The sequence below is a fragment of the Podarcis pityusensis genome (assembly GCF_964106645.2).
Source record: "Podarcis pityusensis genome assembly, chromosome: 7".
NCBI classification, from domain to species: domain Eukaryota; kingdom Metazoa; phylum Chordata; class Lepidosauria; order Squamata; family Lacertidae; genus Podarcis; species Podarcis pityusensis.
The window spans coordinates 20,164,714-20,192,007 of NC_138031.1; the positions used below are offsets into that span (position 1 = coordinate 20,164,714).

Genomic DNA, 27,294 nt, shown 5'->3' on the forward strand with positions numbered 1-27,294 from the left:
CAATAGGTAAAGGTAAAGGGACCCCTGACCATTAGGTCCAGTCGTGGCCGACTCTGGGCTTGCAGCACTCATCTCGCTTTATTGGCCGAGGGAGCCGGTGTACAGCTTCCGGGTCATGTGGTCAGCATGACTAAGCAGCTTCTGGCGAAACCAGAGCAGCGCACGGAAACGCCATTTACCTTCCCGCCAGACTGGTACCTGTTTATCTACTTGCACTTTGACGTGCTTTCGAACTGCTAGGTTGGCAGGAGCAGGGACCGAGCAACGGGAGCTCACCCCGTCATGGGGATTTGAACCCCCGACCTTCTGATCGGCAAGTCCTAGGCTCTGTGGTTTAACCCACAGCGCCACACGTGTCCCCACAATAAATAGGTGGAAACTGAGAGGTGCGCATGCTGCTCTGATTCTGTCAGGGAAGAAGAAGAAGAAGAAGAAGAAGAAGAAGAAGAAGAAGAAGAAGAAGAAGAAGAAGAAGAAGAAATTTATTATTTATACCACGCCCATCTGGCTGGGTTTCCCCAGCCACTCTGGGAGGCTTCCAACACAATATTAAAATACAATAGTCTATTAAACATGAAAAGCTTCCCTAAACAGGGCTGCCTTCAGATGTCTTCTAAAAGTCTTTTAGTTGTTCTCTTTGACATCTTGTGGGAGGGCATTCCACAGGGCGGGTGCCACTACTGAGAAGGCCTTCTGCCTGGTTCCCTGTAACTTGGCTTCTCACAGTGAGGGAACCGCCGGAAGGCCCTCAGCGCTGGACTTCAGTGTCCAGGCAGAATGATGGGGGTGGAGACGCTTCTTCAGGTATACTGGACCTGGAATCTCCCCAGCAGCTGAGAGTAGCAAGCTGCTTGGAGGCTAGACCAAGTCAGTTTGCTGCCCGAGGAAAAGGACAAGATAGCACCACATAGACACCTCCTTTCCGCTTACAGAATCCCACCAGGCAGGCAACTGAATCTTACATCTCAAATGGCAATGGGAAATGGTAGAATAGGAATCACATGGGGAATGATGGAGAGCCCCACCCTCAGCACCTGCTGTTTGGGGCTGCTGCCTCGTATGCCAAATGGTAGGGCTGTCCTGGGAGTGACAGCCCCACCTCCACCCCACCCCCGGTCACCTGCTTATTTGAGAGGCTGTCGCTTTTCCCCTTCCAGGCTGGGGACGCGTGAGGTGCAGACACGTGGCGCAGACACATCCCTCAAAACAGATTCTTTCCCCTTCCAAAATCCTGTCAGTGGGTGAGGGATTGCTACAGAGGCATTGCCACTGAAAGGAATGAAGGTTGGGGGCAGGAGAACAGGGGCATGTGTCACGAGGTGTGTGTCCCCTCCCCCAAAAGCCAAATCTACACTCCTAATAATATGCTCTTGGAGATTAAGGAGGCTTGCTCCCTAGCCTATTCAGTGACAAGTCTCCTTTTTCACTCTCTTCTTATTCCCTCCCTGTTACAAGGCAGAGGCTTTTTTGTGTCCCTGAACCAGATACCGCTCTTGTTGTAAATAAAAGCTGTATATGAATCCACAGTTCAGCAGGTCTCCTTTGACATCACCAGGAAGCAGCAGGTTAAGGAATTCATGGTGGCTTTTTTCTTTCACGGTCCTTAGACGTCCAAGGAACCAGCTGCTGTCCCGAAATTGTGCCCCCTCCACGTTTTTCAATACAGGCACAGAATTCCCCCCACAGAAAGCAAATATCTTCTCTATCTAGCTATTGCAGGATTTACACACATGCTTCATTGGTTGTGGGATATACTTAACAGATAGTCATAATAATTAAAAGAGAACAGTTCTCCATCATCTGTTTTCAGTCAGACGAAGGATCTCTCCTGTGTCGCATTTTGGTTTTATTTTTTGCTTTTGGTCTCCTGTTTGCAGATGACACAGGTTGCCCCAGCAGCCAGTCCGTCTCTCCAGTTAAGACACCTCCTGATGCTGGAAACAGTCCAGTTGGTTTTTGTACAGGCAATGATGGAGGAGACTACACAAGGAAGAAATTTAATTTGGGAACAATGGGGGATGGAACTCAACAGCCGGCTCGATATAAGAAGGAAACAAAGGCAAGCTTCATAAAGCCAGGTAAGATCCCTTTTGGGTCTCTGGATTTGTCAGTGGTACTTTTGCTTTGTCTCATGACAGGTGATGGTCAGAATGTCTCTAAAATTGCATGCAATACCCACTGCTTGTAAATCAGACGCTTTGCCTACATTTACATAGCTATGTGGATTGCTAGATCTTCGCAATTGTTTAGATGCAATGATGCAAAATACTACAAAGTGTTGTTTTTAAAAAAACAAACAGAAAATTACAGACGAACAAAAAGGTGACAGTGTCATCCTATGGGGCCTGGTGCAGTAGCTAGAAGATCAGGAAGCATTTGAACACTTTGATTGATATACAAACTTCATTTGAAGCCTTCTAGGAACTGCCTGGGTTTTTTGTCATTTTGTTGTCATTGTCTCATCATTCGGGGGTGTTTTGCTGCTAGGATGAAAAGATCTTTTCTTTCTGCTTTGAAACGTATGATACTAGCTGACAAATGGTCACTTGTTTGGTTTTTCTCATCTGTCTATTAGTTAATTGCCTTGGATTTCTTCCAAATTTTGTATTGTGGTGTTGGTTGGGCTTTGGTCGACCTTGTTACAGCTAAGATCACTAATCTCAGTAGAAAATTTAGTGAAAAAAAGACAGCTTCAACCCGTTATTATCACTGTTCTTATTACGATTGTTTAAATTTATATACCACCCTTTGTCATAAGACCACAGGGCAGTTTACAACACCGAACACAAATGTCAAAATGTAACATAATATCTATATAATATAAAAACTGAAGCAGTCAATTATAGTCAGAAATACGTAACAGAATGCAGATTCTAATAAAAGACAGATTCCCATAAAAGCAAAAACATAAAAAATAAGCAGCAAGAAAATCAGCTGCAGGGTTTCTGAAATACCCCACCCCCACCCCAAAGTGTAGAAATATACAGAATTTTCTCTCTATCCAAGGCTTAATCCTGGCTCCCACAGAAAATGACAAAGCTTTCCAGGTCTCACCTGTGATCTTTTCTTCAATCTCCCAGTCTCTCACTCTAGGAAATATTCATGGGTGCATACTGTTCTATTTTTGAGTTAACTTTCTGCAAGTGCAGGGGAGATAGACAAAAATGTGTTATTGTGCATGTGTCCCAGTTTGGCTGTATCATGTACAGTAAGTTCCATGTTTCTGAACTGGGGTGGGGGCTGGGAATCCTCCTGGAACCGCTCCTAAGTCTGGATGCCAGACGTTTCTTCACTATATTGTGTGGCTGTAAACCACCTGTGATGAATAAATCAGGGCAGTAGCAAAGCAAGCACCCTTTTAAGTATCAAGAATGCTTCCCGTAGAAATTGGTTTTCCCCCCTTTTATTTAAAAAAAGTTAAGCTGCTGATCAGCTAAAAGCATCCAAAGCAGCTAACAAAACACACGCTAACAATGATACAAAGGCAAACATAATGCTAAAACTCAGGGGTTTTTAATTTTTTTAAAAATGGCAACCTATAAATACTAACTAGCAGAAGCAAAAATATGAAGCGGTTCCAGATGCACTTCAAAAAATGAAGACTTCCAGAAAAAGGAGGTATTTGCCTGCGTCCTAAAAGGAACAGAGGCGGAGCTAGCATCCCAGGGGTGGGGTGGCGATGTCACCCCCACCCCCACCCCCAGGGATGACACCCAGGGCGGATCACACCTACCACACCCTCTGCCTCCTCCAGTGAAAAGGAAAGTCCTTTAGTGAGGGAAATAAGCAGCTTTGCTGCTGCTGTAAATAAGGCTTCTTCCATGTCTTCAGCTTGCTATATTCAGACAACGCTTTTGTCAGGCAGGTAGGTCCATGTGAGAGCTGGCAGCTATTAAATTATCCTGTGCGCAAGGCTTTCTCCCCTTTTCCTCTGCCTGCCCGTTCCTCCCCAAATCTGCTCTGAAACTTCCTTGCACTGATCAGCGGCGGAGCAAGCCAATCAAGTGCTTGTAACCTGTGCCCAGGGGCGGGACCAGCCACCCACGGGGGCGGGGCAAGCCAGGGCAGGATGCTCTGTGGGGCCTTGGAGGAGTCTGCCTGCCTCCTCCCACTCAGCCACCCTACAGCTGAGGGGGAGGCGGTGGGCAGACCGTTTGGGGCAGCGCAGAGCCTGCGGGCACCCAAGCCACCACATCACTCCCGGGAGAGACGTGTGTCTCAGGCGTGCAGCAAGCCCTGCGGTGAGTGCCACCAGGCATTTTGTCACCTCCCTGAGAGGTGACACCCCGGGCAACCCGCCCCCACCGCACCCCCTTCCTGCGCCCCTGGTGCTGATGGGACCCTGACTTAGCACTACACCAAATGCCTGGGTCCTGTGTTTAATGGCTTTTCTTCTTGGTTTCACACTCTTCAGCGCAAAGTCAATCAATGTGAGATTAAGCTAGAATTACTTGAGATTTACAGCACAATGCTATCCCTGTCTGCAGGGAAATTAGTCCCGTTCAGCTCAGTTGCATTGCCTTGCATCACAGCCTTCTCCCGCTTTGGGGAAACTCTCTAGATGTTGCTGAACTCCCATCAGCCCCAGGAAACGTGGCTTATGGCTTGGGATGATGGGAGTTGCAGTTCAGCAATATCTGGAGGGCCAAAGGTTCCCCACATCTAATTTATTAGGATTTGGACTTTGATGTGTGTGTTTTGAGACATGGTTTGGTACTACAGCTCCATTGGCCTCGCCAAACAGAATGAAAAAATTATGAGAAAGTTGACCAATCACTTTAAAGCACACTGATTGGCATTTAATGCTTTCCTGTTTAAGAGACACGGACATGACTTTGCAGGAAGAGCTTGTGATCTGTAGGAAGTCACGCAAAGCATGATACTTCACATTCATCCAAAGTAAAATATTCTGTTCTTGGAGGAAAACATGCTTGGCAAAGTGTTTTATAAAAATGACATTTGTAATGTTTTGCTTGGATCGCTGCTCTTTGTTCTCACTTTGCTGCAAAGATCAGCAAATTGGGGGGAATAATGTGTTTGCTGTTCGGACACAGATACAGAATGTGCTAAGCTGAATAGTGCCTTTGTCATGGGCATGGTTGAGTGGCTTTTTGGATAACAGTTATGCATTGACCTATTGTCAAAGTGAAAATGCTGCTTAGTCCATTCTTACTGGAGATTAGATTTTGAAGATAGGGTTATGCTGTTTCACCACTGATACTGAGAAAGTTGTGCTTTTTTGAGAGGTTGTGTGTGTGTGTGTGTGTGTGTTTTCCACTTCATTTGTTCTTGAGCAGAAAAAAAATGTTGGCCCTGCTTTCATTTCCATGGAAAAGGGGGTTGATGATCTTACCAGTTACTTCTGTTGCCACTTATTTTATAGCAACTGTCTTTGCCTTTCTGCAGAAAGAAAACTTTGGAGAAGGCACATCTATATCTACTGTATGTGTATTGGCATGTGTGTCTTGTTGTTTGCTGTCATTTGCTCTGGCTCACTTAATTTCATCCTACAAGTCCAGTTCTATTTGTTCATACACGACACTGAACACAGGGACAAGGTATCTCTTCATATGTACAAATGCTTGTGTGAAACAGTATACACTTGTTGATTCATTTGTACAGCTCAACTGTTGTGTACAGAGGTATGCAAACTGTACATTTGCGGAACTTTACATGCAAATAGCTGTACAAGTGAACCACTCGATGGTTTGTCTGCACAGGTGCACAAGACTGCCCACACATTGAAGGCGAAATGTGAACACTCCTTGTTTCAATTCAAGAACACCACTTTTTTCAGTTCTGCCTTTTGGCTGTTGCCTCCAGGATGCTAGTGTGATGCTTAACAGCTTGTCTTCTCTTTCTCCAATGGAAGTTGGGCTCCAAATATACACATGTGGCAATACTTGACAAGATTGGTATTAGGGTGGCCATGTGGCCTAATTTACAGAGAACCGTCCTCTACCTGAAGTGTTATCTGGTCCACCTCTGATGTAGAACCAGAAGAATGTGCCTATCAGTGCTAAGCACCTTGACAGCACACTGAGCAGGCACATCACCCATCTGCCTTCAGTCTTTCCCCCAATGGAGAGATGAATTGCATTTCTATTTAAATTACAGGCACAGTTTCTATTTTTTTCTGTTAAATAATTTTTATTAATTTTCAATAACAAAAATCCAATATGTGCCATATTATATTAATACCAAATAGCAATACCAGTTCAAATACAAATCAATTACATAGCCAATTGTAAATTTCATGTAGCTTCCCACGTGCTGTATTTCAAGGTCTGGTTCCCTTTAATTCTGCCTCCAGACTATTGCTCAAACCAAATACAATCCATTCTTGATAAAATCCCTTATACCATAGGCACAATTCCTTGAGTTGCTTCTATATACCATACAGCTGCATCTTTCTGGGCGTGGGCCATAGCTTTGCGTGAATAATGCCCCAGACTCAATCCCTAGCATCCCCAAGTAGGACTGGGAGAAAACCCTGTCTGACATCCTGGGAGATACTGATCTGGATAGAGCAAAGGTCAGACTCAATATAAGGCAGCGCCTTGTGTACCTACGTAGATATAAATTAGCATGTGCAAATTGCATGCAAATTTCTGTCCCTTTTTACTTCCTCTGCTTTTTTAACTGCTGATATGTAAGTGGCCACCCTGAGGGATATGTCTTGCTAGATGGAATGACACTGGTCCTAAAGGCAACAGAACAACCCCCAAGTGAAGAAGGACTCTGAGATGAGATGGACAGATATTCAGAGCTATATGCATTTTCTAACATCAATTTGCCTCTTCCCAGTTACTGTATTTTGCAGAATGATGCTGCGTCTACCACCAGTTGCTCCTAACAAACAGCATTGTCTGGGTCCTTACACGCCGTGAGCCTTAAGGCAATGGCTTCCTGTTCAGTCCTTTGTTTTCCTTTGCACCTTCTTGAAATGGGTAGTGCCCCTTTTGGTAAGCCAGCCTGTGCATCGCGATAATGTGCTGTGCAGAGTCCCCAGAGAGAAGGAGATGCTGCTCATTTGCTGATAGGCTCCCCGTTCGTCTCAAGTCTGTTGCCATGGAGCTGGATAGCTTTGCTTACTTGACCTGCTAACTTGAGGAGTTATTAAAGGATCTGTCTCCATGGATACGCCTGCACGAAACTATACTCCACAGAAGGCATAAAATACACACATCTCTCTGCAAAATGTGCTCTTGTTTTTTTGTGTGTTTTTTTTGTACAGTGATATACTTTCACCTTTTTCTGAAAGCTTAAGTAAATACACCCCCTGAAATGTAAGCAATGAGATAGACACTGTTTCGGGTATCTTCCATTTCGTGTTGAAGGAGCCACTGGTGAATATTAAAATACTGTGAAATGATGAGTCTAGAGATGTTGAAGCTGAAAGTTGCCTATTGTGAGTGTGTGTCTGGGTGGGGTGGCATATTGGGTTTGTCACCATATACTGTATATAAATGCCAATTTCTGTGTTCTGTCTTTGAGACAATATAAAATGAGCAGAGAATGGGAATTAGGGTAGAGCTAAGCAGAGAGAGATGGTGGAGTACCAATAGAGAGGAGATCAGGGATGTAATGGCAAATTCAGAAGTGCAGGATCAAATCATGATAGCCATAGCCATGTCCCCTCTCAGCTACACCCCTTCTAAGATCTTGAAACCTCATTATACCATAATAATAATAATTAGGATTGCCTTGCAACAGTTTCTCCATGCCTTTCAGCTAGAACTACTATTTTCTGTGCCTGCACATGGGCAATGATTTGGAGTGCTCTGATACATACATATGTATGTATGTAAATTGCTTTGCAAAAAAAAGTGTTTATTAGGAGCAATTAGCAGCGAAACGCTGATGAATGAGGACTTTAAAAATATTTGTGTGTTCAGACCCAGAGACCTCCCCCCTAAATAAAGACACATTTGACTCAAATTTTAGTTTTGGTTTTTGGCAGAATTTAGGCCACAACTTTATTGACTACAGAAAAGTGAGTGGTTGCATAGGCTCTGGTTCGACTAGCTTCCTACATCCTTACAGGTAGTGCTTACCCAGAGCTCTATCATAGGTCAGCCAAGAGTGAACACCTGAGGCAGGTGAAAAGCCTGGGAACAGACTCTGTTCACTCCCCAGATGCTCCCCTGGACTCAGGCATGGGCACAACCCCCTTTCAGGGGTTGACCAAACCAAGTTGAGTCCCTGGATTCCTTTAACAGAATACCCTTCACATAGGGATGGCGAGACCATTCTCCCATCTGTGCCTATCCGCAACCTTACAAGTCGTGACAAATTGCTATGTGGCAGGTGAAACCCAAATGGCTACAGCCAAGGAGCCAAGTGGGGGAAATTCCTGCCGTGCCCCTGTCCCAACGACAGATGACACACAATGGCATAGCAAGGTCAATTGTAAAATGCCCTAAAATTAGGGAGAAGTGGGCAGGTGTTCCGATGCACGAGCCGAAAGAGGAAGTTCTGGGACACGTGCATGGGTTTATATAGGTCGCTTGATCCATTTAGACTGCACCCCATTGGCCAGATTAAACCCAGCAACGAAGGACCTACCAGTCGGGTGTTGTGGCTATCCAATAGACCCACCCACAATCAGGGGGTCCGTCTCCAGGTCTCACCGCAACACGTGCCCTCTTGGAGGACATGATATATCACAAACTGATGTGGAAATGCAGAGAACTGAATTTAAGGTTGGGGGGGGAATGAGGAACCGAGATTAAACCAAACCTGACAGATTCACTCATTCCTAGTTCCAAGTGCTCAGCTCTTTAAAAAGAAAAAGGAAAAGGAAAAAATGGGACCAGATTATTTATTAACTTGTCGGCATACAGCCCAGCTACAAAAGTACTTGGCTTGAAATGGCTTGGAATAGCTCCTAAGTACATCTGTTATTGTTAAAATGTCCTTATATGCTTGCAGCGGCTGCCTACTTGAAACTGGCAAGAGAGGCCATCGCGCAACAAAGTTGAAGGTAGCACACACCACCTCCAGTTGTGGTCCATAGAAGAGACCTGCTCAGTTTCAACAGAGTGACAATTTGCGATTTCATGCAAGAACCTCTGTTCATAGTGTGTATCCCTAGCAGGGAGATTTGCCTGCCGTCCAATCTCTGTTGCAGTTCTTTGGAATTAGACATGAATGTGACGCAGTCCCTGGGACAGCAATACTGTTTGGAAGTACAGCAACTTCCTCTTTCCCCTTCACTTAGCTGTGATGACACTGAGCCAACAAAAATATGTAACCGGTGCCATAAGCACTCCACACAATCTGCCGTTTATTTTAGTAGGTGGAAAAGGTTGACCTGGAGCATGGTTTTACAGCTCGTCTGTTTACTTCCATTTTTTCTCTCACCTCCTTTGCTGAAATCTCCTCCTTTTGGCCCCACAATACATCCCCCCCCCATTGTTGTAGAAGACACCTAGTCCATATTTAAAATGTCATAATAAGTCTAAAGATGGAGAATTGAGGGGGACTAGAACTACTTCTTCTATCAGGTACATCAGAAATGGGGGAACCTGTGTCCCTCTAGATGTTTTCAGACTCTATCTCCCAGCCAAAATGGCCTACAGCCAGAGATGAAGATGTTTGTCATCTCAACAATATCTAGAGGACCACAGGTTCCCTATCCCTGAAGTACATCTTTATGCATGTTTAAAACCCTACCAAATTGAGAGAGATTTAAAGCTCAAAACCCATACCCCTCAACTGTCCAGCTTTGAGTGGGAATTACAGAAGTCATCTGGCTTCTGACTGGATCCTGGGATGTTCTGTTTTGGCTCCCACAAGAGCACATCCTCCAGAGATGCCTGTTTGGGAGGGCCATTCTCTCGCGCAAGTCACCTGGCTTCCACAAGAGTGCAGCCCTGAAAGATGCACACCCCGATTTTTCTCTGCAACATGTTGGAGGGTATGCAGATCCCATGTGCAGTTGCATGAAAGTGGGAACACTGTGGGACTTCCTTACTTCTCAGCAATCATATAGGAAAGAGCAATCCAGAAGTGAGAGGAGGAGGAAGAGCTAAAGGCAGATTGACCCCCTTTTCATATACCCTACTGGGTGTGTGTGTGTGTGTGTGTGTGTGTGTGTGTGTGTGTGTTTGTTTTAAACAGTTTCCCCCTTATTCATTCCAATGGGAGGGAATTAAACCTCACAGACTCCAGGGCTGGCCTTCATTACTTTCCAGTGTTTATGTGTTGGGGGCTGGGGGAAGAGAAGGGCTTGGGATACTGCAGACCCACAGCCTCTCTTGGCATGCCCTCAGAACATTTCCCCTTTGCCCTTTCCAATGTTGAGGCGCTGGTTGCAAACTTTTTGCCACAGGGACGGGAACCCTTTTGAGAGTGAGGGCCACATTCACTTCCTGGGGCCACGTACTGGTGGTGGGTTGGGGCCAGAGACAAACGTGGGTTGGGCAACGACTCTACCTTTCATACAGTAGACTAGTTTCTTCACTCTGACAGATCCCTCTCTATCCTGAAATACAGGCCGGAGGCTCCCCATCTCTGTTTTATAGCAGTGGCAGTGTTCCCAGTGTCGCTGTGGCCCCAGGGCCATAGGATTGCTCTCCATGTGAATATAACTCTGAACTGGATTGCAGCTATGGCATTTGCAGATAACAAGCCATCTAGCAGCATGTCTCAGGTGTTTTCTGAAACTGATCCAGCAAGACGGTTAGTGCTGCTCCTGCCGAAATGAATGGAATCTGCACCAACAAATTACTTCACACCTTGGAACATATTCAGCATCTTATTCCATCTTAGAATCATACAGTTGGAAGGGCCCATGAGAGTCATTTAGTCCAACCACCTGCAATGCAGGAATCTTTTTGCCCAGTGTGAGGATCAGACCCACGACCCTGAGATTAAGAGTCTCATACCCCACCAACTGAGCTATGTTAATTGTATATTTTTTAAAAAAATGTTTCTTCCCGCTTTTGATTTTTTGTTCAATAAATGACTCAAAGAAAGGAGGAAATACATGGGCTAGTAACCAGGGAAGATTGTTTAGAACCGGTGAGAGGTGTTCCACCAAGTGGTCCTGCCCAGAAATATGCAGCTGTATTTTGAGCTAGTCAGAGTTTCTGTACAGTCTTCAGAGGCAGCCCCCATGTACACTGCACTTCAGTAATCTAACAACAAGGTTTACCAAAGCTCTAGTTGGTGTGCGGGCCTCAGATGGTAAAAGGCCCTCATCCTGCCTTGGAAGATGAATTTTGATATTTCTTCTTGTGTGCTTTTGTTTCTTATTGGTCTTATGTGTTTTAAGCTTGTATTTGTAAACCACTGTGGACTTTTTTGGGAGAAGTGGTATACTTCAAATAATAAAGGAAATGAATGCTATAGTCAGCCTATACTTATTGTAGACCTGGTGGAAAAGTAGATCTCGGCTATTTCAAAATGTCTATATTGTAAAAGCCAAGCTTTTAAAAATCTCCAGAATAACATTTGCATCCTTTTCCTTGGCTCATCAGTTTTGAGGAAATGTGAAGAAGCTGAAACGGATCCACCCTTAACATTTTGCAAAACTGCAGGCTTGGTTTCCAAATTCCAGTGGGAGAGGCAAGGAAGGATGGCAGTGATTCACCACATCAATCCTTGAGCTACGGTTTCCATCAGACATTTACTCTTCCCTTTCCTTTTCCAGGAAGCGAAGCTGATTTTAGCTCCTCAAGCAGTACAGGCAGCATCTCAGCTCCTGAAGTCCACATGTCTGCTGCTGGAAGCAAGAGGTCATCCTTTTCTCGCAAGTACGCAACAGCATCTTTGCCCAACTCCCAGCCTGTGAATGTAGCTTCTGTTGAAGATTGGCTTGTTTTGGTTTGGGTGTGGAGGATAGAAGTTGGAGGTGGAGGTTGACCAATTCATTTCTGTCTCCTTGTGTGTTTGCAGATGTGTTTTGTGGTACAAGCCAGAATCTGACATCTAGGTGAGGGCTGATATCTAATGCAGAGATATTGCTTCCAGGGGTGCCCAAACCTTTTTCAAAGAGGGCCGGATATGATGAAATGTACATGCGTGAGGGCCGACCAAAGTTGAAGTTGTTGAGCTTTTTTTAGGATTTTACCCCAGGAGATAGACTGCCATAGGGGCTGGATTAGGCCCCCAAAATGGACTTTGGACATGCCTGGCTTAATACCATCGTGTCTAAGCAGCAGTGGCGTAGCGTGGGTTGTCAGCACCCGGGGCAAGGCAAGTAATTTGCGCCCCCTAACCCGTGGATTTTAGCACTCGAGTCTCTTCCACTAGATTAGTTAAAGAAACCCTTACCCCCTAAGCACATGTATTGTTTGTTATGAAAATACACCAGATTCTTTTTTGTATGGCATGATATAGGTGTAGTATTCTGCTAAAATTCTAAAAAAAGAAAAAAAAGAAAATCACTTTCTTGCCTTGCTGCATTTTTAGCACCCCTTCATTGTATAACCATTTCTTTACTCTTAACATAATGTTTATTCACCTTCATGCCTATTGCCTTACTCTTTCAGCAAAAATAAAATAAATAAATTAAAGGTTGCTAGACCCACTGGCTTACATCAACTTATGTTGAGCTGGAGCAGCTACATATGGATCAAAATCTGTCTCGTCACTGTTGAACCAACCAAACTTCAATCCATCTGGTCAGCTCAACATGCAGAATGACCAGCGTGCCCCCTTTCAATGCAGAGAGACCAGCGTGCCCCTTTTCATTGCAGAATGACCAGTGTGCCCCCTTTCAATGCAGAGAGACTTACCTGCAGCAGCGGCTTCTACTCAGTTCCCCGCGTCTCCTCGAGTCCTCCTGCCTCCTGCTCGGCAGCTCAGCCAATTGCATGCATTCGCCTTTCGGCCAATGAGGAAGTGGATCCCACTTCCTGATTGGCTAGGAGGAGGATCCGTTTGACAATAGCGAAATTTTTGCGAAATCTGTGACAGCGCTGAGAGAGAGTGAGTGAGCCAGGTAGGGGCAGAGAGCTGCGAGTGTGCGCGACGCCAGATGTTGCGCCCGGTGCGGCCGGCCCCCCCTGCACCCCCCACGCTACGCCACTGCTAAGCAGTGCCCGGCAAGGCTACAAACAAGATAAAATCTGTTTACATCAATCATAAAATGTGGGGGTTCAACACCTGTTGAATGTTGCTCAGCTGCAGAGAACTGGCTAAAGGACAGGGATGAGGAGAAAAGATACCTCTAAATTTAATGGCAAATCATAAAAGGCAGTAGTCATTTAAAAACAGCAGTGGAACTTAGCATCATATTTTGTTGGATAGAATTGTTTTCTGCTTCTGTCTAAAAGACAATAAGGAGGCAGCCAGGCAAATCTCTACATGAGGGATAGGCAACTATCTAGATGTTGTGGAACTTTAACTCTAGAGTTATGAGCTCCAGCCAGAATGGGCCAGTGGTTGGGAATGATGGGAGTTAGAGGATTCCAGGTTCCCCATACCTGATCTAAATGTTTTAAGTATGCCACAAAAGAGGCTGTTCCTCAGTATTCAACACATTCCATTTTGCAAGCCAGCAAAGCAGATAAAAAACACACAATTGGGATTCAAAACCAGGGAAGCAGCTGGATGTATAGTCCCTTAACTGTACCCTGTCAAAGCAATTAACCTTTGTCCTCTCTGGTCAGCACACATTTTTGGCAGTAATGTTTTGCCAGTGCAGCATGGGCTTTGCAGTCGGCTGAAAAGTTGTGACACTGGTGTAATACCTCTGTTGTTGCATACTAAAGGCTACAGGAGCCTCTGATGATTGGCTGAACTTGCCTTGTGTCACAGAGCAGGGAGAAGAGACTTTGGCAGAGTCAGAGGGTCAGGCCATCTGGAAAGGGCTAGAGGAGGACTAGAAGAAAGAAGTAAGGTCCTAGGGATACAAAGGCCCCAGATGGCATTGGAGGAGGGAGTTCAAACTTAAAGAAGATACAAGATTTGGAAAAGCAGTAGCAACAGAGTGGATGGGCACTGCAGCTTCTTTTGCAGCAGTACTGCTTTATGGCAGACTTCACTTAGGGCAATTTACTACATTCTGCAGTGCGCAGTCTCCATGTGTGTATCATGAGATCATGATCTAGTAAGTAGGGTTGGGCGATATCTGATTTTCAACTTTGTGATATATCACCAGCTAAACATTGCAATATACTGATATATTACGATGTCTGAAATAAGGATGGAGTACTGTAGAGGCATTGGCTGGCTGCACGGTTTCCCCCACATTGTGATTTTTGCATAGCACATTCACAATATATTGCCAAGTCAAAAATGGTGAAACCAGTATCATGATATGGACTTGAAACTGGTTTTGGATGATATATCACCCAGCCCTAACACACATCATGATTCGCAATATATTGCCAGGTCAAAAACTATGAAACTGATATCATTATATGAACATCCAACCTGTTTTGGACAATATATCAATACATCACCCAACCCTACTAGCAACTAACTCTTTCTTAAAAGCATGTACGTATGGTGTGTTTTTATATATACCCCCACTATGGCAAAGTTGTGCAGAATATGAATTTTTCTAGTTCATTACAGAATATTCTATAATTAATAAATCATTCCTGGTTAATCACAGCAGCTCCTGAGAACAATTTGCTCTGCCCTGGCAATGCAACGAACATCATCTCTCCCATATGCTCAAAACATACAAGCTGCTATCCTTGCTTACCGCTATGAAAACAAGCCCCAGCAAGTCTTGGGCTTCCACATTTCTAGGGTTGCCATATTTCAAAAAGTAAAAACCAGGACACCCCGAAAGTTGTTGAGCATTTTTTTTACAAAAATGCAACCCCCCCCAAAAAAAACCCCCTCAATTTTTCGATTGACTTGCCTAAGATCCACCTGGACTGTGGTTCATCTTAACTATGGTTAGTTGAAACAAGTGGTCTTCATAGACTATGGTCTGAAGTTGGCTCATTTCCACTAACTATAGTTAGGATTATTCACGTGCCAGAGTTTGGATGCTGCTGCAAGATGCAATTAATTTAAAATCAAAATGAAAGTTTCTGAACTCCCTTGAGGCTCGCTGAGAATTTATTTTTTAACTTGAAAAGCAACTTTGGGAAGCTGTGATTTTGAGTGTGGGTTGGCAAATGCTCCATCCTTTTTCCACTGGCCATTTACTGCACTCATAATCAAGCCCTGCAATCCTCCTCCTGCAGGTTTCTAGCTCCATAATCTAAATATACCTGGAACTGTGTGTGAGGCAGACAGCTTGTGGGGGACATTTTGCAAAGAAGAGCATTACCCTGAACTCTTCAGAGGAGAGGCAGGATAAAAATGCCATAAACTGGCAAAGCTTAATACCTGGAAAATGCCCCTCTTTTAGACAATAAAATAAAGTAAAATCCACTTCCCCCTCCTTCTAACAAAATTCTCCACTGAAAGAAGCTTGATACCGTAATGAAACAAATTTGCTGGAACTGGGAACTGGATTAACTTGAGTCGCACAAGTAACTTGGTCACCTTCATGCAGTTTCTCCTAAAAGAATTACACCCTAGGATATTTGAGTTAAAGCTATTTATAACGATCTTTTAAAAAAGAAAAAAAGTTATTTGAGCAAGGAAGTGAAGAGGGGGAAACCACAGAGCCAAGCCTTAAAATCCCCTCGCTCAAGCTCCATAAAATATCCTTTTCAAATGCATCCTTTGAGCCAACAAGACAAATTACGCTTGCCAAAAATATCTCTGCTGCGCCATGTGTGCAAAATGCAAACAGGTTTTTTTTTCCTTCCTCTTTTACTGTTTTCCTCCACTTGCCACATTTTTAGAGTGATATATATATATATATATATATATATATATACACACACACACACTATTTGGTTTTTGTTCCTGTGCAAGGGCAAGGTGCAGTTGTGAGAGATTTGCTCAGCGTATCAGTCCAGTACAGCTGTGCAGCGTCCACGACAGCTTTCCATTGTATCCACATAGGCAAATCAAAGTGGAGTTAACCCAACCACAACCTTGGGATGCTGCCTTGCTCCGGCACAACTCATTCCGCCATCTGGTCTGTATAAAGTGTTTCATGCAGAGAGAGAAGGAAAACCAGTTCAAACGCTTTCTAAATTCAGAGCTTTCTGCCTCGTGATTTGCGGTGTATCTCCTGCGCTTCCTCTGTCTTTCCCCCCTTCTGCTCTCAGCTGTTGCTGTCTTTGATCTTTTTAAAAGAAACGGTTTTGGGGTTGTTTGTTTGTTTTACGTCCAGGAGGTGAACAACAGGTTTGACAGAGCCTGCTTTAGAGACTTCCCGTGCTGCTAATTTCCATTTATACTATTAACCTAATTTGTATTCCCTCCCCCCCCCCCCCACACTTTGGGTAGATCCCATGTCAGCAGATGCAGTGGTGAAGATCCTTTGAATTTTGCTAGCTCTCTTAAATAATAATAGAAAAGGAGTGAAAAGTTCTTAGAAAGTAAAACAATAAACATGGCTTTTACAGTATGTTCTCCTAGAAAGTGAGGTTTTCAGATGCTATGCCCTCTTACTTTCCAGCATCATTTTGCAATATTTACAATGTGTAGATAGAAAAGTTGTTGTTTTAAAAAGCATTTAAATTAGGATGGTGTGTATAAAAAGATGAACATCTAAACAGGGTAAATAGATTTGGAACAGTAGCAATTTTACAACATAGTGGTAAAAGCCTGCAGTTGAAAAGTAAAGTCAAATATATCTAAGACATCTATTTTCTCTTTCTTTAGCCTTTGAATTACTTCCATGGACAGTAATAATGCTTTTATTTCTCCAGCAGTAGATTTATTGAACTTGTCTCCTGAGTTTCCTGGTGATGACTATAGAAACTTCAGGTCTTTATAGAACTGAACAAACTAGTTAAGAGGCAGCTAAAGGCTGCTTTAATCAGAGGTGTTAAATTCAGATTGACTGAATCTATCATAATGAGCCCTTTGCCTGAAATTCACTGTGCCATCCTATATATGTCTACTCAGAAGTAAGCCCAGTGGGGTTCAGTGGAGCTTACTCCAAGGTAGGTGTGCATGGGATTGCAGTTGTAATTATGGTTTGCCATCAATGCAGCTGTTATCACATCTCTAGTGGCTATTGCATCATAGAAATGGGAGAGCGTGCATGTGCATATATCTATTTTTAGAAAACCTGCATTATTAGTGTATATAATACATGTTAGAGCTACCACCCAATTAAAGAAATCTTAAGCTGATTCATTGCGTGAGGTTTAGCCGGTCAATCAGGTGATTAAATCTGCATAGGTTTGCAAATGGCTAAAACAATAACTGTGAAGAAAGGAACATCCTAGTCATTGCTGTTAGGTTGGACGCTTCAGATGTTGTTGGACTCTCATCAACACCAGCCAGCATGGCCAATAGTCAGGGATATTGGGAGCTTGAGTTCTACAACATCTGGAGCCATAAAGGTTCCCCACCTCTGTTTTGGAAGATGCTTATGTGCCCCAGCAATCACGGCCTTTGAATGAATTTTCCCTCTTAAGTAGAGTGGAAGGATACCTCTTTGAAAATGGTGACAACTACAGTGGTACCTCGGGTTACAAACGCTTCAGGTTACAGACTCAGCTATCCCAGAAATATTACCTCGGGTTAAGAACTTTGCTTCAGGATGAGAACAGAAATCGTGTGGCAGCAGTGGGAGGCCCCATTAGCTAAACTGGTACCTCAGGTTAAGAACAGGTTAAGAACGAATTCAGTTCTTAACCCGAGCTACCACTGTATGTGCAATTATTATTATTATTATTATTATTATTATTATTATTATTAAAAATAAACATTTAAAAAATGGATGCCCTGCCCAATTAATTTGGGATACCTTTTTCCACCAACCAAGAGGCTTTTAAACAGATTAATACAACTGACTGAGTGTAACTCTGATGTATATTTCCCTTGTGCCCTATAACACACTGTTTTTGCTGTCTACTCCAGCCGGGGTCCCCACGGACGGAATAACGGAGCCTTGTCCTACAAGTCTGGATCTAGCCCTCCTACCACGTCCCGCGAAAAGGACTTCCTGTCAATGCTGTGCAAAAATCAGTTGAGTCCCATTAGCACCCACCCGAATTATGAGGCTTCTTCGGCCAGCAGCAGCAATTCAGGCTCATACAAGGGAAGTGATAACAGCCCCATTTTGAGGCAAGTGAGCTTCTCACAGCTTTTTCCTCTCTCTGCCCCGCCAATCACCTAAGCCCCCCTCCGTTCTCAGCTGTCATCAGAATCTCCAATTGTAACTGAAGATTTTCTTCGTTACATGGTACATCAGGCTCGTAAATTCTCTAGGCATTTCAGTGACATCCTTTAGGCATTTGAACAGGTGTGGTGGCAGTGACGACCCGCCAAACCAATTAATTTCCCTCCGAGGGAAGAAGCTTAGCAAAAGGCTGCGTATTCCTTGCTAACTCGACAGTCTGCAATAACGTTTCTTCTATACAACCCTGTTGTGGGATACTATAGAATTTAACCCTGCTTGCCATTGCCTTGACCTGCAGCTGCTGCAAAAAGAGCCTCTGGTGTTGTCGCATCGTGTGGTGTCCTTTGATGTGTGACCCTCCTGACCTTTGTGTGGCCACTTCTTCACTTGATGTCTTTACTAGAGGCAAATGGGTGTTGCTTGCTATCTGCTCCGTCTAGAATACTTAAGTCTGCTCCAGGAAATACGATGTCCAGGAAGGGCATAGCTCAGTGGTGGAATGCCTGTTTTGCATGCACTAGGTCTCATCTTCGATCCCTGGAAGCTCCGGGAAGGGCCTGGAATGTGCCCTTCCTGGAGAGCTTCTGCCAGTCATTTCTCACTCCCCCACCACTGAACCTCCTCAACCTCCCATTTTTTGTCCCTCGCAGAGCATTTCCACCACCAATGGGACACAGCACACACCCCCTCCACTGTCCTGAAAAACCTCTTAATCCCAATTTTGTTTTATTTCTTGGTAGATTTTAGAAACAGGCAAAATTCAATGTGGACGCACAAAGCATTTTTTAATTAAAAGGGTCGAGACTCCTTGCACTCTATTCACCCTTTCTTCCCGCACAGGGTAGCCCTGCTCTCTGCCTGCCCCCCAGCAGCTGCTACGAGCTGCCCAAGGGAGGAGGCCAGCAATGGTGGCCATGGAAAGGTAACAGGATGCTCCCTTGCAGCCTGTCACTCAAGACAAGCGCCAGCTCATTCTCCTCCCTGAGCCCACTGGTGAGAGGAATAGGGACATTCTGGGATCAAAGCAGAAGCCAGGATGGCTTTCGTAGTTCTGAAACTGTGCATGGAAAATAGGGACACTAGAAGGGAATGAGCTGGATGGACCAATGGTCTAACCAAGCATATGGCAGCTCCTGTGTACCTAATGTGAGGGTCGCAGCCATGGTTACAGTTCTTCTTGTGCCATTGGCCAATCAAACTCCCAAGGTCCTTCTGGATTAAAACAAAAGGCATCATTTGCTCACCTTGGCAGCGCATGTGCTGCTTACCAAGCATGCAAATGTTTTCACCCCTTCTTTCACGACAGTGAGCAACCAGAAGACTGTACTATGGTTTCCACATTGGAGTATGACTACGTTGTTGACATGCAATGGTGCGGTGGTGAATTCTGAAGTGCAGGCCCTCTTCCTGACAACCCCCAGAGCTATGCCCCCAGAGCCACTCCTTCTGAGACCTGGCAACAAAAATATAGTTTTGACCAATGCAGACCTTACAGCTTCAATACGAAGCCATTTCCCCTCATCCGCTGCTCTTGGCTTTGCTGAACATCCTGTTGGATGAAGAGTTCTGGGGGCGGGGGGAGCCAGAAGCTTGCTCTTGATATCTGGTGATAATAAAGGGACTTGAGAGTTTTTCAAAATAAAAGCAGCGCTCGGCTATGCATGCTTAGCATGATGGGCGGGTTCTCTCTGAGAAAAGCCTATTTGTTTGGCATGCAGAGGACTGGCAAATAGCAATTGCTATCATTTAACACTGGCAAATATCAATTACTATCATTTAACACATGTCCTTTCCTTCCCTCCGCGCCGCCCGCCCAGCTGACCCATGAAATAAGTGCTGGTGGTGCTTTGTCCTGGCCTGTCCCTGCTTCACTACACCACAGGTTACATTACAGGTGGGGAGTCAGTCTGGGTACCGCAGTTGCAGGAAGCGATGTAGGGAGCCCGCTGGAAGATGCTCCAGGGAAAATGCAGAAAAGCAGCCCACTTTATTGGAAAACACTTAGCAGAATTAACTATATCTCTAGAAGGTGCTGAAAACTAATTAGCACATGCATGCCAACAGGTTCTCACCCCCAAAAGCGTTCCAAAACCTTCTCCGACAGCATCATAGTTGTGGATCCTTCCTGATATTTCTGAAATCATTTGTAGGCAGTTTTTGTTGCTTTGTCATTTACTTACTGGAATGGTGGATGAGACGATGTCTGCCTGCAATACAAGCAGCCAGTAAAAGGTGCATTCTGTCAACAGTCTGCCTCCAGTGTCAGGCTGGTGGTTGACTCAATTACTATCATTTAACACATGTGCTTTTCCTTCTCTCCCACCCTCCAAGCCATATGTTTAAGTGGAGTTTTAAAGCCCAGTTAAACATGCAGTCAGGCGGAGGAAGAGGAAATGTGGGTCCCCTTTTCTCTCCCCACCCCCCCGGTCCATATGCTTAATCTTGGGGCTTTATATCCTGATGAAATATATGATCCGAGACAGGGAGGTAGATGCAGACTGCCTGCATGTCTCAATCTCCCCTCTCTTCTCACTGCCACACTGTCCCTTGCTTTGAGAGCCCTGAATCCTTCTGATGGACTTGATCTGTTCCAAGTAGATCTGGGGCGCCTCAGTCCTATGCACCCGAATCCCAGGTTAACCAGGATCGTCCCAATTTGGTTTGGGATCCAGTACACAGGCCTCACTAGGGCCTTTTAGGTAGGAGGGGCTTTTTGGTAATGGCACCCAGATCGTGGATGTTGCTCTCTAGGTGTTGAACTGCAGTCCCCATCACCCCTGAACATTGGGATTAACCTTGAATTTTCAGAACCTTGAACCTGGCCCAGTAACACATGGGAAGCTTTAAGTAGCTGAAATATTTGTTGATGGCATCTGTCCCCATCAACAGTTTAGCCTCAGCAATTTGCACCAACTGGCGCTTCCAAGGGTAGTCTCCCACACGTCATGATGTTGCACTGTTTATTATGAGTTAATTTATACTTTTATATTCCACCTTTCCACAACAAGCCCAAGGTGGCCAACATCAGACATAAGCAACCTTTAAAAAACAACTTGACCACACCAATAAATAGCGACATCATCATTATCATCATTATTAAGTTTGTTGTTGTTTATTATAACCTCCCTTCACCGTAAGGTCCCAGGGTGGGTTGAATATTAAAACACAAAATTAAAAGCAGTCTAAAACAACTTGCAGTCACAAAAATACAATAGAGGAGCCATACCACATTATGAAAAAAAGATTTTAAAATACATCCATCATCAGTAATGACAGTTATTTAACCTCAGCAATTTAAAACAGCTTCAAAAAGGGAACAACCATTTCAGTGCAACTTATTCCCAGGTAAGTCTGTGTAGAATTGCAACCTAAATCACCAGTTCTTGCCTTAAGCAGAATGTAAACATAAAATTTGCAGGCACAACAACATTTTTCTGTTGTAGGCGGCCGGCAAGATACACCTCTTGTGGAGAGAACCACGGCATCAAACCACCTAGCCCAGAGCAGTATCTGACCCCTCTGCAGCAAAAGGAAGTTACAGTGAGGCACCTGAAAACAAAACTGAAGGAATCTGAGAGCAGACTGCAAGAAAGGTAAGAGTTTCTACTAATAGGGCCTTTTCAGTGATGGCACCCTGATTTCAGATGCCTTTCTCAGTGAAGCTTGCTTAACATGTACATTAAGCGGCTTTAGTGCTGGGGTAGCCAACATGGTTCCCTGCAGATACTGTTGGACTACAACTCTTATTATTCCTGACAACGAGGAGTCCATCACATTGGCTACCCTGGGTGAATGCATGGATGGCCTTCAAAACATGGCTCCCATCTTCCTGGATCATTGGCCTTGCTGGCTGGGGGCTGATGCAAGACGGATTTTACCCCCTCCAATCTGCCCCAGAGACTTGGAGAAACCCTCCAGAAGTGATTTGAAAGAAGGGGGCAGGAGATTGTGGGGGGTTGGAATTGAAGGGGACTTTCATTCACACCACATCGGGTTTCAACCACAACATTCTTGCTTAAACATGAGAACAATCAATGGCCCAAGAAACAGTTATATCATGGGTAGGCAAACTAGGGCCCAGGGGCCGGATCCAGCCCAATCGTTTTCTAAATCCAGCCCGCAGACGGTACGGGAATCAGCATGTTTTTACATGAGTAGAATGTATTCTTTTATTTAAAATGCATCTCTGGGTTATTTGTGGGGCATAGGAATTCGTTCATTTCCCCCCCTTCAAAATATAGTCCGGCCCCCCACAAGGTCTGAGGGACAGTGGACCGGCCCCCTGCTGAAAAGGTTTGCTGACCCCTGGTTTATATAATAGTTTTGGTGTTATAAAAGCCAATTTATTGATATATGGGTATCTCTACTCTACCACAGGAGTAGGTAACATGGTGTGCTCTCACCATGATTGTCAGAGATGATGGGACTTGTAGTCCAATAGTATCCAGAGGAGTTAACCATGTCTATGAGCTGACCATGTCTGATTCAAGCAGAAAACCTCTACCTTCCTTCATGCATCTTGTTCACCATATCTTTTCCCTCCTAGCTTGGTAACCTCAAAAGGGCAGGTTCTCCTCGCAGGAAATGATGCCTTGTTTTGTTTTGCCCTCCATTCAGAGAAACAGAAATCAAGGAACTCAAATCTCAACTTGCCCGCATGAGGGAAGACTGGATTGAAGAAGAGTGTCATCGGGTGGAAGCCCAGCTTGCCTTGAAGGAAGCAAGGAAGGAGATCAAACAACTCAAGCAGGTTATTGAAACCATGAAGAACAGCTTGGCTGAGAAAGACAAAGGGATTCAGAAGTATTTTGTGGACATCAACATCCAGAACAAGAAGCTGGAGACCTTGCTCCAGAGCATGGAAATGGCACAGAACGGCTCTTGTCACGAGGATCACAGCCTAGATTATGTGTGTGGGTCACCTGATAAGTCTTTGACTCCAAGTGCGGCCTACTCCAAAATGGCTGACAGCATGCTCATGGAAGACCACTCTGTGGAGGATATGGCAGATAGCGGCGTATTGCTTAGTGACGACGTGGCCAATGGGAACGATGTATTTGAAGAGACAGCAATGGACGCCACACTCGAACTCTTTACACCTTCCCCCTTAAACCATTTGGATCTCATTAAAAACCTCACAAACGCCAAAGAAGAAGACGACAGCCACAGCCATAGTTTGGCAATGGAGCAGGCAGTTCAGGCTGATGTGTTGCTGTACAGCTCAAGCATGGAGCAGCTGATTCAGAACATATTCAAGGCTCACGAGGGACGCCCCATCAGCCCTTCTTCAGCTTCAAAAGAATCCGACGGATCTGGTCTCGAAAGCATCACAGACTTGCTCGTGGACTTGACTCCATGCGATCCGAATTCCGCTATCCTTTTATCCCCGCTGGAGTCGGCACACGATGCTGTGGATTCTAGGTATTACGAAAACAGAGTCATGAAGGAACTGGACTTCACAGACTATCACGCCGAAGGCTTTGGGAATGTCACGAAGTTGTCCGAGAGGAGCGTTGTGAAAAGATACTGGAGCAGCAGCTTCTTTGTTGATGCTTTGGCCGTAGCCGCTCCCATCCTGCCAACAGTAATGTGGATGTTCAGTACCCAGAGAGGAGGGACTAACCCTGTCTACAATTTCGGAGCATTGCTTCGAGGATGCTGCTTGGTTGCCTTGAATTCTCTCCGCCACGTACCCGTCAGCGTCCGGCCCTAGAGGGAATTCTCCTGTATAGTTGTGCCAAGAGCCTGAGTTCTGGTGGGTGTGGTTCTGGTTGCGTGAATATAATGTTGGGTTCTGTCCGTCCTGCTCCTAAATGTTTGATTTGCACTATATTTAGTTCAGAACATGTTCATTGTTTGAAACTGAAGAAGAAGAAGGTGGCACAGAGACTTTCTGCCGCTAAATGTAAACGCAAGTGCATTTTTATTTTTGTTTTTTAAAAGCAGCATGCTAAGCACTTCTCGTTCTGTCGTCGGATGTGTGGATTGTGATACCAAATTGTTTTCAGATGGGAGGGGAAAGTACACTCTTACAAAGGCAGCTTACATAAGCCTCGCATGTATTGTCTGTCTGTGCTTCTTCGTGGTGCTTTAATTATATAATCGCCCCCTGCATTCCACTGATCCTGTGTACAAGGGGACCGTAAACCAAAAATTAAAAAGAGAGGGGAAAATGTTATTGCAGATGGGTGGGTGGGGGGTCTTGAATCTTGTTATTAGCCACGTTTATAAATATGATTGTGAATATATTTTATGAAGTCTGTTCAAAGTCTTAAATGAAGTCTTACTCGGAACGTACTGTTGTCACACAAGTGTATGAAGGAATATTTTAAATGTATGTGTACTAACTTATTTTTTTTTCTTGTTAAATAATCTTTTAAGGAAAAAGAAGAAGAATGCTTTATAATCACAAGCTATAAGTAAAGCACGTTGAAACTGAACTGGTGTCTTTGATTTAGCTGGGCATGGATCACTGCAAGAGATCTGGGTGCTCGCCTCAGTTAGGAAACAAGTAGGGATTACACAATGTGTAGCCAGGGGCTGAGGGCCGCAAGATGTGATTGGACTACAATTCACAGCAGCACTGGCTGCAATGCTCAATGGAAGATATGGTAACCTTAGGCCCTCCCACTGTTGGTTTGTGTCATGAAATTTATACACAACTTGAATGCGGGGGGGGGGGACACCCCTCAAGAGGATAAAACAAGAAAACCAAGAAAAATGTACAACTGTACTTTAAAACATACAAAAGTAAAAATACTAAAACAGATTAAAATTACCTCAACTTCCTAAGCATCTGGGTAGGCTTGTCTAAAGAAGTTGGTTTTTAGCAGGTGCCGGAAAGAGCAGTGATCTCAATAGTCAGGATGCAACACTAAACAATCAGGTTCTTACAAATGCAAAACGGGCATTACATGGCACCTGTAGTGGTCTCAGTTCGGCTGATTGAAGCAGTCAAGTGGGCACACGTTGGGTAAGGTAGGTAAACTGGTCCCAAGTTGTTAAGGGCTTTAAATATTAATAGTAACCTCCTGAACAGGGTCTCTTCCGATTCAGATATTATGGAGAAATAGAATTGAGTGTGATCAGCACCTTGCTCTGAAACGCCTAATGACCGCTCTGAACAGCTTCATGTAGATATGAAATAGTGCTGGAGATGAGATAGTCCCCTGCAGCACCCCATAACATAGCGGTCAGGGGGCCGAAAAGCACTCTACCAATGCTACTGTCCGACTTGGTCCTGAAGGTAGGATTGGAATCAATGTAATAATACAGTACCCCCCAGTTCCAGTTCCCTGCCGGTGGTATCAAATGATCAAGATCAATAAGCAGGAGCCAGTCACACTCCCCCTATCCTGCTCTCCATCAAGGCAACCAAGGGCAACTTAGCTCCATGGCCAGGACTAGACCCAGATTGGGATGGATCTAAATAATCCTTGGGGTGTCCTCCAAGATTGCCTGCAGCTGCCTGACCACAGTCCTTCTCTCTCAATCGGCCATTAGCTATTCCAATCCAAAGGATCCAGGGATGGTGAGATTTATAGTTCAGCAACATCTGGAGGGCCAGATCCCTCACATCTGGTCAGTGGTCAGGGACAGCAGGTGACATCCAACATCTGGAGGTCCACAGACTCCACAGCCATAGTTTAGGCACTTGCCAATGTTATTGCTTTTGCTCATCTTGAAGCAAAGCAACATACAGGTGCAGTTACTGTTCCTATTGCGACCAAAGAAGAGATAGACCTTGTTCATTACCACTTATTGCATTCAGCACCCACCCTCGTCTTTACCACCTTCAGGTAAATTAGGTCTGGGAAGCTTGTGAGTTGTCTAGAGAGATGCAAGGAGTTTTGCAGCTGAGTTAAGGGCAGGAAACCAGTTTGTTTTAAACATGGATATGAAGTGGGAAATATAGGATGACCTTTCGTGCAAAGGGTAAATACACGTGTGCATTTGAACTTTCCTCCTGGTGTCATACACTGCCCTTAGTTAAGACTCGGGATACTGTAAAATGAGTCCTACTGGAGCAAACAGCGTCCGGGGTTCAGGGAAAGGTAATTAGTGAGCATGAGGACCACTTGGCATTCTTAAGTTGCTGTCTGCTCATTTCCCCATCCTCGCCCTGTAACCACCACCCTGGTTCTGGCTAGCCTAATAAAATCCTGCTAAAACCACAGGGGAAATTCCTTGCCCAGTTCTGCTTACAATGACTGCGGCAGAGAGAGCAGGTTTGTGGGGTTCTAGTCACACTGTTCAATTCATTTACTTTATATAGCTGTCCTCATAAGAGGAAGTTTCTGGACAATTCACAAAGCCAAAAGAAAACCCCACCCCACAGTAAAACAATAATATGCATGACTAACTAGGTGGGACTGTGAAAAGGAATAAATATATTGTTCAGACCAATGCACTGAAGATGTACTTTCGTATTAAAGGACAACGTCTGCCTCTCCACATCTTCCCATAAAAGCCACTTTTATAAAACTTCATTTTTTCTTTTCAGAGACTGTCTACTGAGTGGGTCAAGTAGAGAGTGTAGCCAAACAGCATTCCCTTAAAGCACGTAAGAAACAAATTCCACTGGTTTCGATTATTTTATATTCAGCAAATATTCATACACATCCTTCATGTACAAAACCCAGAGTTTAATTACCCAAGTAATATAACCACCTGGATAACAACAAAAAATAATCATTATATTAGCCAAGATATTATTCAGGGACCCTAGTCTAGACTATTTACAACTGAAATCAATTCACGCTTTTGGGAAAATCTATGTATTGGGACTGTAAGATTTAACCTATTTAGTTGGTAGGTAACTAAAGATTTGGGAACCAATTTAAATCTGAGGGCAAATTAACTGGGGGATAGACTGATTAAGGGCACGTTTCTTAGGTGTTGCAGTAACAGAAATGAAAAAAGGATTCTTTCAAAAATTGCTGTGATCCAAATAAAATTGCTACTAAATCCCATTAAAGTAATTACTGACAAATGCTTACATATTTCCTGTAATGGGTGACTATCCTGCTTATGAAGAGAAAGGGAAAGGACTACTGGACAGTTAAGCCCAGTCAAAGGCGACTATGGGGTGTGGCACTCATCTCACTTTCAGGCTGAGTGAACCG

The 27,294-nt window shown here is 44.4% G+C and overlaps 1 protein-coding gene across 3 annotated transcripts in view; it reads left to right on the plus strand.

The window, feature by feature from the left end:
* Nucleotides 1-24,609, plus strand: part of SYBU (syntabulin) — a 43,807-nt gene extending 19,198 nt beyond the window's left edge. For 2 of the 3 annotated variants that reach the window (XM_081012629.1, XM_081012631.1), the window contains 5 exons: nt 1,878-2,078; nt 11,660-11,762; nt 17,908-18,114; nt 21,613-21,762; nt 22,787-24,609. In XM_081012629.1, the coding sequence (XP_080868755.1) occupies nt 1,878-2,078; nt 11,660-11,762; nt 17,908-18,114; nt 21,613-21,762; nt 22,787-23,882 (1,757 nt within the window). In that variant the 3' untranslated portion in view covers nt 23,883-24,609. The remainder of the gene's footprint in view (nt 1-1,877; nt 2,079-11,659; nt 11,763-17,907; nt 18,115-21,612; nt 21,763-22,786) is intronic. The other variant, XM_081012630.1, reaches the window with a different exon arrangement.
* The last annotated feature ends 2,685 nt before the right edge of the window (nt 24,610-27,294 follow it).